The 12,702-nt window shown below is 35.8% G+C and overlaps 1 protein-coding gene across 4 annotated transcripts in view; it reads left to right on the top strand.

Moving 5' to 3' along the window:
* Window positions 1-12,702, top strand: part of CLCN3 (chloride voltage-gated channel 3) — a 97,330-nt gene that overhangs the window by 31,799 nt on the left and 52,829 nt on the right. The window contains exon 1 of one of the 4 annotated variants that reach the window (XM_043565768.1): window positions 8,168-8,437. The exons of 2 other annotated variants lie outside the window; for them this stretch is intronic. In XM_043565768.1, coding sequence (XP_043421703.1) covers window positions 8,359-8,437 — 79 coding nt within the window. In that variant the 5' untranslated portion in view covers window positions 8,168-8,358. Of the gene's footprint in view, window positions 1-8,167; window positions 8,438-12,702 lie in introns of those variants that run through there. One more of the 4 variants, XM_043565787.1, reaches the window with a different exon arrangement.

The following is a 12,702-nucleotide window of genomic DNA, read 5'->3' as shown; positions in this document are numbered from 1 at the left end:
AATCTTTATAGTGTTCTCCTTTCCTTTCCCCTTGCTTGACTGCACTGGCTAGGAACTCTAGTCTCTAGTAAACTGTTGTATGGAAATAGTGATTGCCAGTGTCTTTTGTCTTGTTTTGATCCTGAAGTTTCACCATTAAGTATGGTGCTTAAGTATGATTTACTTAAGTTTAATTTAAGTATGATGCTAATTTGGATTTTTGTGTTATCTCTCATTAGATTAAACAGGTTAACATCTATTCCTAGTTGATTTAAGAGTACACAATGTATGGGTACCTGGGTGGCTCAGTCAGTTGAATGTCCGACTTTGGCTCAGGTCATGATCTTGCAGTTCGTGAGTTCAAGCCCCACGTCAGGCTCTGTGCTGACAGCTGAGCACCTGGAGCCTGCTTCGGATTCTGTGTCTCCCTCTCTTTCAGCCCCTTCCCCACTCATGCTGTGTCTCTCAAAAATGAATAAACGTCAAAAACAAATTTTTAAAAATTATTTTTTTTCAACGTTTATTTATTTTGGGGACAGAGAGAGACAGAGCATGAACGGGGGAGGGACAGAGAGAGAGGGAGACACAGAATCAGAAACAGGCTCCAGGCTCTGAGCCATCAGCCCAGAGCCTGACGCGGGGCTCGAACTCACGGACCGCGAGATCGTGACCTGGCTGAAGTCGGACGCTTAACCGACTGCGCCACCCAGGCACCCCAAAAACAAATTTTTTTAAAGAGTACACAATGTAAAATCATGATTGGTTGTTGAATTTGTCATTTTCCTTCCGTTTTTTGAGATGATCATTTGATTTATATCTCCTTTTTGTCTATTAATAAACAGTTGATTTTCAGATGCTTAAATCACCTTGCATTCCTTGTATGGACTCAATTAGATCATTGATATTTTAGTGTATTCTTTTGTTTTTTTTTTTTTTTTTTCAACGTTTATTTATTTTTGGGACAGAGAGAGACAGAGCATGAACGGGCGAGGGGCAGAGAGAGAGGGAGACACAGAATCGGAAACAGGCTCCAGGCTCTGAGCCATCAGCCCAACGCGGGGCTCGAACTCATGGACCGCGAGATCGTGACCTGGCTGAAGTCGGACGCTTAACTGACTGCGCCACCCAGGCGCCCCGGGTTTTTTTTTTTTAATGTACAAATTGCTGGATTTGGTTTACTTTTGTTTAGGATTTTTGCATCTGTTCATAACAGATTGCTGGTAGCTTTCCTTTCTCATACTGTTCTCATTTTGGTATTAAGATTCTATTTCCCTTACAAAGTGAGTTGTAGATGATGGCCCCTTCTTCCAGTCTCTGAAGTGTTTATAAAAGGCGGGCATTATTTCTTCCTAAATATTGGTAGAATTTTCCAAAGAAACTCTAGGCTTAGAATTTTCTTTATAAGAAGGTTTTAAATTAATATTTCAAATTCTTTAATAGTTAATAGCACTATTCTGATTTTGTTTCTTTCTAGATCATTTTGGTAAGTTGTATTTTTTTTCAAAATTTACCTTCTTTTTAAAAAATTTAAAAAGGCATAAAGTCATTTGATTGCCTGCAGTTTCCATAGTCTTGCCTTCTTTTTCTTCCTGATCATGGTTTGTGCTCTCATTGAGAGAGTTCTTCCCTCCTTTCCCCTTCCTTATCCTCTTTCCCATTTCACCTTATTAATCATTGTCACTGCAGATTCATCAGTCATTAGTCTTTCCAATGGACTAGCTTTGCCTTTGTTGCGTTTTTCTATTTGTATTTTTCTGCTTTATTAATTTCTGATTATATTTTGTTCTACTTTCTTTGGGTTTATTTTGCTGTATTTTTCCTCCTAGCTTCTTGAAATAAGGTTAGCTTCTTAATTTTAAGCTTCTTCTCTGTTCAGGTGAATACATTTAAAGCTCTAAATGTCTCTCCCAATACAGTTTTTATCACCATGTCATATGCCTTCATTATCATTATCACAAATTAAAAATCATTTCTAACTTCCACAGTGATACCTATTTTGACTTACAGGTTATTTAGAAATATAGTTCATGATTTCCAAACAAATGAGGAATTTCTGGTTGTTTCAAATTGACTTAGAACATTGTTGTCAAAGAATATACATTGTGTCTTATCAGTGTATTGAAATTTTTTGAGGCTTGCATTGTGGACCAGTAAAAAGTCTATTTTTGTCCGTGTTCCACCCATGTTATAGAAGAGTGTATAATGTGAAGTGTTTGGTTAATGTTTTTCTCTATGCGTCCATCAGGTAAAATTTGGTACTCTACCTTTGAAGTCTCTAGTTTCCCTATTGATTTTTCTCCTTGTTTATTTCTATAGGTATTTGACAGTGATGTATTAAAAAATTTCACCGTGTTTGTAGACTAATCTACCACTTGTCATTCTGTAAATTTTTGCTCTATATACTTTGATTTCATGTTAGTAAGTTACATCTTCCTGGTGAATTGAACCACCTTACTTTGAAGTACCTCTATCTATTTCCAATTTTCTTTAAAATGTCCTTTGATATAATATAGCTCCCCGGATTTCTTTGGATTAGGGATCACATGCTCTATTCTTTTAATCCTTTTACTTTCAGCCTTTCTGCATTGGTATGTTTTAGCTGATACTCTCATAATTATATACTTGGCTTTAAAAAATCCAATTAGATAGTGTTTATCTTTTTTTTTTTTTTTTAAGTTTATTTATTTTGAGAGAGAGAGAGAGAGCATGCACGAGTTGGGGAGGGGCAGAGAGAGAGGATCCCAAGCAGGCACTCCCAATGTAAGGTGTGGAGCCCAACTAGGGGACTCGAACCAGGAACTGTGGTATCTTGACCTGGTTTAAAATCGAGTTAGATGCTTAACTGACTGAGCCACCCAAGTGGCCCATGCTTATGTTTTAATTGGAGCATTTTAGTATATTTACACTTAATATAATATTGTTATATTTACATTTCAGTATTTCTAAAACTTAGAACTCTTAAAATAGTCTTTTATTCAGTCTTTGTACCAGTTTATGCACATGCATGAAAATATTTGACACATTTCTTGAAAAGGAATTGCTTAGGCATTAAAATTATTGGCTGTTTTTGGTTTCGATTTTGAGAAAGTGATCATTGTATGATGTTTTCATGTTTTTAATCTTATGATACATTATTTGAGTAATCAGACAGCCATGTTGAGAACTGAAGCGTTTATGTTTGTGAGGTTGAATATTGCAAAACCATTTTGTGTTTTTTGTTCATTTTCTGGTGTGTCATTTCTGAAGAATTTCCAGGTCCTCTTTCTTTTGTGTTGCAGTAACTTTGCAGCTATCTGTATAGCTTGAATTCATGTCTTTCTTGAAAGCTTTGCTATCTCTCTCTCTCTCTCTCTCTCTTTTTTTCCCCCTTTGATATTTTTGCTCAGGGAGGACAATTGACAATACAAGTTAAAGTTGAATGCCAATAGTGTGTCAAATGTAAATGTATAGCAGCTATACGTAATAGAATATAAACTAAAGTTAATCTGACACTTCCGATAATAATAATTTAGTTTGAGGATTCAAGGATGTAATTTTTTTGTTAACGTTTATCTCATAAGTGATTTATAATCATTAAAAAGCATCTTATAGAAAATTTAGAACATATGCAAAGGTACAGGGAAGAGATTATGTGCTTTTTGTTCTCAAGACTTAAATAATTATCAATTCATGGCTAATTTTGTTTTTTTACTACTTTCTATAATTTTGAAATAAATTGGAAACCTTATATGATTTTAGATAGATACACTGTGATAGAGTCTCACCCTGATCAAACTTTAGTCAGGCTCATTTGAATTCTCTTCCCAACCAAGTCTCAACTGTTGGTCTTAATGTTGTCTTGTTTTTGTATTGCTCAGTTTGGGCAGTAATCCTGTCAAGTTGGCTTAGTCAGAATCCTGTACCCTCAACACCCTGGAGTTCCACATCCCTCACTACCTTCCAGGTGATGTCCTATCACCCAGGGCTGCCTTCAGCCAGAATCCTGTTAGGTCTGCTTAGTGAGAATCTCTCTTACCCTAGGTGTTTCCTCTTAATAATTATTTTTCTATCCACTGAAAACCCCCACCCCTTCTCCTTGGTTGTGAATTCCCGCTTTTTCTTGTTATATTGGGAATTGAGCCAAATTCTGTATTGAGATCTCTTTTCCCCTTTTGCAGTAGTCTTGAATAAAATCTGTTTTTACCTGTTTTAACTATTACGCAGTTAATGTATTTCATTATGTATCTCTAAGAGATAAGAATTCTTTTATAGGCTATTATTGATGAGGTTTTGAGGGGATCTGTAGCTGATGGACAAGAAAGAATTCTTGAGATGTCTTAGGTGCAAAGAGGTTATTAAAGCATGAGGATAGGACCCTTGGGCAGGAAGAGCTGCACTGGGGTTGTGAGGAATGACTGATTATATATATCTGGGAGTTGGGGCATTGGTAAAGGCCCCAAATCCCAAAAGGACTTTCATATGCTAAAGACACTGGAAGCTTTGCTCTTGCTGAGCTCAAGTTATTTTTCCTTCTAGCAAAGCATTAACATAAGGACAATAGGAAGTTCCTGGAGGAATGTTTAATCTGCCTATCTCAAGTATTTGTCAGTGGGCTACAGGTTATAAAGAATTTATTTTATCTACATTTTCTTCTTGCCTTTGTTCCCCACATCACTGTGGAGGGGAGGGTGATGTTAGGGCTGCGGGAAACTGAGTCTGTAGGCTTCTGGAGACTGCCTTTTTTTCTTGTAAATCATTAAAATCATTGCAAATTGATGGAAACTTCTGTCCTGCTTGACTGTAATCTCTATCAGTTAACCATTTATTTTTCCTTTTCCTTTGTTCTTGGGCAGCCTGGAGTACCTGAGGAATATCACATATATCCTACCTGGGGGTTGGGGCCGGGGTGGAAGGGTGGGGGGAAGGTGGTTAACTTGTGCTTTGCCCTCAGCTTCTTTGGCTCCCTCATCATTATTACATCTAAAATATAGTTGCTTAAAATCACATGTCTTGCTTATTTCTCATTTCTTCAGTTGTTTCATAAAAATTTGTACTTTGAGATTGATTTTTCTTTTAATACTTGTTTTTTTATTATTTAATTTTATTTTTAAAAAAATGTTTATTTATTTATTTCGAGGTGGAGGGAGCGTTCAGGGGAGGGCCACAGAGAGAGAGGAGAGAGAATCCCAAGCAGACTCCATGCCATCAGTGCAGAGCCCTACATGGGGTCAGTCTCATAAGCCGTAGACCATGACCTGAGCCAAAATCAAGAGTTGGATGCTCAACTGACTGAGCCACCCACGCACCTGTATTTTTTTTTTTTTTTTTTAATTTTAGAGAAAGAGAAAGAGAAGCATGCAAGGGAGGAGAGGGGCAGAGGGAGAGAGAGGAAGAGAATTTTAAGCAGGTTCCGCACTCAACGTGGAGTCCGCTGCAGGGCTTGATCTCAGACCCTGGGATCGTGACCTGAGCCAAAATCAAGTGTTGGCTTTTCAACCAACCTAGCCACCCAGGCACCTATTGTTTTAATTCTGTATAGGTCTCCCCACTTCCCTTTTTTTTTTTTCCTGACTATAAATCTAATGTTGTAGATTTCTTGGATCATATATGTTAGAAGGGACTTAAAGATTGAACATTATAGTACTATAGTCAAATATATATGTAGTTATATATGTGTGGTTAGAATACTATAGTCATCTATTCTGCCTCCCTGATTTACACATCTCAGAGAGGTTGTGGTTTATCTAGAATCCCACATCAAGGCTGAGGTTAGAATTGAGGGTGCATTTGGGAGTAGAAATATCTTCCCCTTCTGAATTTTTAAGTTCATTTTTGTGCTACCATTTTAGTGTGTTTATTCTTCAGAGGTTCCATCTGGAGCATTGTCCCCTTATGGAGCTCCCCCCCCCCCCCCCCCCGAGTTGTGCCTTCAGATTCTTAAATTTGTCTTTTCTTCTCTTTCCACTTGAGCTCCATGCTAACTGTAATTGTTTCTTAAACTGACAATAACCGACTCTGTGTCAAAGTCCTCTTTTGCCACACCTTCCCATCTACTTTGTCCTTTTCTAAAGTACAGTTGAAAAGCACTTTAGCTTGAGTAGTCATTCTTTTAAGCAAAAGTGGCAGCCATGGATCTCTTAAGCATGAGATTTGATTACTTTTGAAAAATTTTTCAGCTTTCAGATTTATTATTAAAAAAGTAGTATAATTAAAAACTTCAGTAATAAGTAATATATTTGTCTAAAAAGTAAAACCGTGTGGAACTATATATAGTAAAAACCAAATGTACCATTAACCTCCCCCACTTCTATCTCTTTCCTTCCTCAGTAATAACAATTACTAAGAGTTTGGCGTGTCTCATTCTAGACTTAACGCTATACAAATACAATTTCTCATTCTAGACTTCACTCTGTACAAATACAGTTATGTGTTAGATATACATAAGTTTTGTTCTTTAAAAACAGTTGAGATTATATTTATGCTACAAAACTTTTACTTATGCAACATGGTCAATATATTTTATAGGGAAGGTATTCTTCCTCCTCTAGTTATTGCTAGCTAGTTATAATTTTCACTTTTCCTTTTAGACCAAGTTGTAAATCAGGAAAAACAAGTTAAGAGAGTGCCTACAAATACCAGGAAAACTTACAGATAAATTTTCATTTTCTCTGAAAGGCGTCGAAGAATATCATAAAAACTAAGTTATTCATAAATGCTGTATAGCATATATATATTTTTAAAGTCTTATAACAGTAGAATATACATACCAAAAGACCACGGAGGAAGAAACTTACATTGGTTAATTTAGTAAAGTCAGCTCTTTGTCAAAGCTTTCCTTGCTTAAAAAAAAATCTAGGAGAATTTGAAAAATACACAAAACAAAAAAAGACCCACAGTCTTATGATAAATGTTAATAGTTGTAATCAGAATTAGATAGATATTCCTAGTGTAGTCTTTACTCTAGACTATATGCCTTTCCCATATTCCTTTTTCCTAAATCTCAGGTAAGCTTTTATAAGAAGAGCTAGCTTTCTGAGGTTCACACTTTTTGAAATATAAAACTTTAACCTAATTTTAAAAAGGATCTTGAATAACTTAATGTACTGGACAAATAGAATTAGTCCCTTCTCTTTACTGCCAGCTGAGTCGTTTCTTTCCTTCTCTAAACCCATTTCTCATATAAATGTCTTGACTAGGAATGGACCTTAAAGGTTGGCTCATTCAATACTTAGGAAAATAAATTTTACAGAACCTCTTCCTCGTGTGGAATTGTTCTCATCGACAGCACATGTTTATTTAGTGGCACTGCAGCAACATAGCTACTTCAGGAGAATCTCTTAGTCTAGAGGAATCACCTCAGAGAGAGCTGTAAAAATGTAAATTCATATTAAACGAGCATCAGCTTTTTTATTTTGGAATGACAGTTTGAAACGAAGAGTTACTTTATTTCTGAATTCCATGAAAATTTTTAGCAAAGAGACAATTGGAATACATTTTGGAGACACATTTTACTAAAAGCCTTTTTTTGAAGCACAAATCTTTGTGAGGTACGAAAAGTAGGAAGAAAGAGAAAAATTCCTATCTAGTAAATCTTTTTGCATAGTTTCCACAAATAATAGCTAAGTTATTTAGTATGTTTCCTACTCAAAAGCTAGAATGTCTTATTAGCTAGTTCCTTGAAGGAAGGAAACAAGAGGCTGCTGAAGGGGATTAGTGAGATAAAACACTTCAGCTGTTCAGTTACTAAATTTTTAATCCACAATAGAGGTCTGTAGTACAGTTTAGATAATTAAGAATAGACTTTTAAAACAAAGTCTCTTGAAGGCTTTGGTATGTACATAAAAATCAGTGCATTTATATTATAAAGTATTGCAATCTTACTAGTGTGTTTCTCTCATTTTTCTGCATTAGAATTGAAAAGAGGCATTGTCTACATCCAGTATTTCCCTTTCACATCTCTTGTATTAAATATTTGGTTTCCCTTATATTTATTTTAAAATGAAAACGAAATAATGTTTCTATTGTTTTACTATAGTTGCCACTGATGTTCTAGAAGCTGCATGGTGAGAGCTTTAAAATTCTCAAACCAGTTTTGTCTGTTACACTTGGAGCTTAGTCATCATCATACGTAGCAGGACCTGATTAAGAAGGCTGTTCCGCCTCTAAGCCTTGCTAGATTGTAGCCACTAGCAACCAGGCTGCAATAATTTCCCTTTGATGACATCATCCACTGTGGAAGAACCCAGTTGCTTCAGCGAGTCGAACTACATACAGTTCTAACCCTCATCAAATATGGCATCTCCCTCACCCGCTGGTGCAGGGGTGGAAAAAATGCCAGTGTTTTCTTAAGCTAGCGAGCTTTTCTTTTTCTTTTTCTTCTTCTTTATAAAAATTCTAATCATGGATGCTTCTTCCGATCCCTATTTGCCTTATGACGGGGGAGGAGACTGTATTCCCTTGAGGGAATTACATAAAAGAGGTAATACCATCCCCTTGCTGTGAATCCTCTGTTGGTATGTTTTGCATGTGGCTGGGTGGTTCTGTAGTTTAAACAGGTTTTGGAATGTCCTTTATATATTGTAGTGTGTTGTTTAGTTGCCCTGGAATGTTAGTAAGGAGCAAATGCAGCCTTCTGAATGGCTCTGTAGTCGTCCCTGATTGTTTTCTCTGTGCAGATTAGTACTGCTTCAGAGCACATCGGACTGGGACTCCGACTCCATCTTCTGTGTGAAAATCCTCTCTCTATTTAACTGCGAAAATGCATTAATCCGCTTTTATAGCTAACTGGAGTCATGTTAGCACCTAAAAAGTAATGTTTTTCTTCCCTTTGGAAAACTTATGTGTTTCCTTTAATTTACACAGAGAAATCGAGTGTGTGCCTGTGCACCTGTATGTTTCAGCTGCTGCCAGTTACCATGTAGATTTTGCCACAACAAAGTAAATTTATAGTAAAAGCTCTCTCTGCATTTTAGAACACCTTAAGATGGCAATAAAGATGAACAAATTTTTATATATTAATATTTTTCATTTAATATATATTCCAGCTGATTAACATTAACTGCATTGTCTCCTACGGGTATTTTATAAAAATTGATATTATAAAAACATTTAGGGTATTGTTACACATTAGAAAATATAATAGTCACTAGTTTATAAAAACCAGAAAAGCACCCAGCATTCATGTAAATCTTTTGGTAGGCACTGCCTGGGTCTTCGTAAAACTGATTACATGTTAATAAAACTGTCGTTTAAATTTTTTTTTAAACTATTCTAAAATTAGACTGGCTGGTAGTAGTTGTTCTAGAAAAGAATTGAACCTTAAGAAAAACCTCTTAGCTAGATGATTTCATTTATGAGCCACATTAATTGGAATTACTGTATGAGATATAAGCTCATTATGGGTTAACCCAAACTTTTATTTATGAAGCAAATAAGGAAGTTATGATTTTCCTGAGCTTATTTCACCTGTTTTAGTTAAAATACAGTTTGTATTCTGGTAATACTTTCTTTTTTTTAGTAAGAAGTTCCATTAGGATTAGAAAATGTTAAGAGATTCAACAAATATTTATTGGTTGTATTGTGTCAACTAGACACTATTTTAGGCTCTGAACAGTTGTAACATTGAATATATTGTAGTATTCTGTTAGTAAAAGCTAACTTTTTAGATTTTGAGAAAAACTATATGAAGATCATGTTAACATATGGTATACTTTCTCTTACAAAGTTGTTTTCCATAAAATTGTATACATATATATGTATACATATTTTAATTTGGGGGGAATATCTGAAAGCATAAAAAAGAAAATAAAAATTTCTCAATCCTACCACCCAGAAGTCCCCCCCCCCCCCCAATTTTTAATGTGTTCATAAACTCTCCTTTTTCCTATGTTTTTGTCATCCCTCTTCTGGTAAGGATTTCTTTAAACAGGAAGCAATGTGAATGAATGGTGACTGTTCAAATGTCACGGTATTTGCTAATCAGTAATTAAACTGTAAAACAAGACAAACTGTGTTTTCTCTGAGCTATTACAACATCTGTTTGCTGATGATGATAAACCAGAAAACCTGGGCTTGGGAAATCTAAATTCCCAGTGTTAAGCTTGACAGTCTTTGACTGAACTTATGATGGACTTCATCTCTGTATGAGATATGCAAATAATAAGAAACTAGCCAAAGCTTATGTGAGAGTAAAGCATGGTTATTGATGTGGTTATTGCTAAAAACATAAGCTTTTTGTTTCTCTTCTATTTTCATATATAGTCTTTTAGGAATCTTGCTTAAGGTCTAAATCAGGCACCCTCTTGTCAGCCCAGATAGGTTCCTTATCCCTTGATGAGACTTGCTCTAATAAGCCAGTGTTGTTTGAAAGTAACATTGTTCAGTCAGTTATTAGGCTCACTTGACCATACTGTGGCATCCTGATATTTATGGATAAGAGGTTATTTGTTTTCCTATAATTTATGACCTACTGTAGCCATGGGTCAACACAAAGGAACTGGAGATGTAGAAACAGGCAGCTAGCATAAATGAAGAAAACTGAATTAGCTTTCCTGTGAAGACAAAATTACAATGACTAGAAATATCTCTTGGGGCGCCTGGGTGGCTCAGTCGGTTAAGCGTCCGACTTCAGCTCAGGTCACGATCTCGCGGTCTGTGAGTTCGAGCCCCACTTGGGGCTCTGGGCTGATGGCTCAGAGCCTGGAGCCTGCTTCTGATTCTGTGTCTCTCTCTCTCTCTGCCCCTCCCCTGTTCATGCTCTGTCTCTCTCTGTCTCAAAAATAAATAAAACGTTAAAAAAAATTTTTTTTTAAATAAAAAGAAATATCTCTTTAGGCTGATAAAGAATGAAGAGGCAGATAATCAAAGTATAACATTGTGAAGGATATTAATAAAGTAAACATGAATCTGTAACTGAATCTCTGAGGGCTAGGGATTACCTTTGTGGAGTAAATAAAATTCAGTTCTACTTTTCAAGGTGAGATGGTAACTGATGAAGCTTCCTACTTAAGTTGGTAATATAGAGACTGGAAATGTAAGTAGATTAAACATAGAATTAACATATTGTTGATAGATTAGAAATTAAGATGGCATTTTAGAAATAGCCATTTTTAAGATAAATTTCCTATACAGAAAATTTCCCATACAGAAACTATCAAGTTTTTTCATAAAATGTCTCTTCTATTTTTATCAGGAAAAATAAAAAAATAAAAAACTTGGTTCATTTGAATTGTTAGTTTTTCAATACTTTGACCTTTTCTTTTTCTTTTTTAAAAATATTTATTTTTGAGAGGGGGGGTGAGAGGGTACAAGAGGGGAGGGGCAGAGAGAGAGAGAAAATCAAAAGCAGGCTCCCAGCTGTCAGCACAGAGCCCGTGGGGGGGGGGGGGGGGGGAGGGGCTCAAACTCATGAACTGTGAGATCATGACCTGAGCCTGTCAGATGCTTCACTGTCTGAGCCCCCCAGGCGCCCCAATACTTTGACTTTTTCTTAATTTGTTCATGAAGTCTAAGTAGTTTGGTGAGTTGAATTCTTCTCTGAAATCTACCAGGCCTTTCTTCTGGATTTTATCTTTTGGGCCTTGAGGCTCCATTTACTCTATGAGGGACCTTTAAAACTTATTTGAATATTAATTGTTTCATTCAATTATTTATTGAGTTCTTGTGTATATATATAGCACTACCAGGTGCTGTGGAGAATGATGGTGGTAGTAATAGTAATATTAGTAATAGCTAATACTTAGTATAGAATTTGCTGTTTGCCAGATACTTTTGTAGGTGCTTTAGGTATATCAGTTCATTCACATGTAACAAATTCTTTAATCCTCATCACAGACTTGTCACTTGGATACTGTTATAATCCCCATTTTCCTGTTGACAAGACTGAGGTAAAGAAATAAGAAAGAGAAGTCAGGATTCAATCCAGATAATTTGGTTCGTACTCTCAAATTTGAGGAAATATTGCTTCTCACTATGTATATCCCTGTAATACTTGCCATTTGGAGCCTGGCATGGTCATAAGAAAACTTCCCAAGTTTAAAAACAAAGAAACAAACCCCAAGGAAATTAATGCATTTCTAGTGAATGGTATAAAGTACATGGTTTGTGGGATTTTAGGGGAGGAAGAGATCAGTCTGTTTTGACAAGTGCTATCAAAGTAGGCCAAGTTTTCAGGTACCCATGAGAATTTGATACAACATTCCTAGTAGAGAGGATAGAATGAATAAATGCTCTAATGGGTATAAATTGCCTAGTATGTTGTTCCCTGATAAGCTTTGTTTTATCAGTGGGTCAGTAAAGGGGGTAGTATAGCTAGGCAGAAGAGTGCCAGAGCCTCGGAGAGCTTGAATGCCAGACTAATAATAATCTTAAAGCTCCAAGAGTGGGGCCTAAAATAAAAATTGGGGGGTCTTAGTTTCTACCTGAAATTATTTCTTGATATTCATTAGCTCAGAAATGTATTTGAGTAAGGCTTTTTGTTACTTTTATATATACTATTATGATATATGAGTTTGATCATTTTTATTTCCTCCAAAAAGTATCATTAGTTAGCTGTTTTTACACATTATTTGGAATTCCAGGTGTTAGATGGTATTTTTACTGCCCTGGGGCTCTTTGTAAAATGATTTTAGGATCCAGATCCTTACTATACTTCCATTACTTCTTTTAGCCAACTAGAAAATTAAATCTCTTCCTACAAATTAATTCATCTAATAAGTGTAAATTAAAAGAACAAATATTCTTTAT

The sequence above is a fragment of the Prionailurus bengalensis genome, chromosome B1 (assembly GCF_016509475.1).
Source record: "Prionailurus bengalensis isolate Pbe53 chromosome B1, Fcat_Pben_1.1_paternal_pri, whole genome shotgun sequence".
NCBI lineage: Eukaryota > Metazoa > Chordata > Mammalia > Carnivora > Felidae > Prionailurus > Prionailurus bengalensis.
Note: the sequence above shows the minus strand (reverse complement) of the source record. Positions and strands in the feature narration are given on the sequence as shown.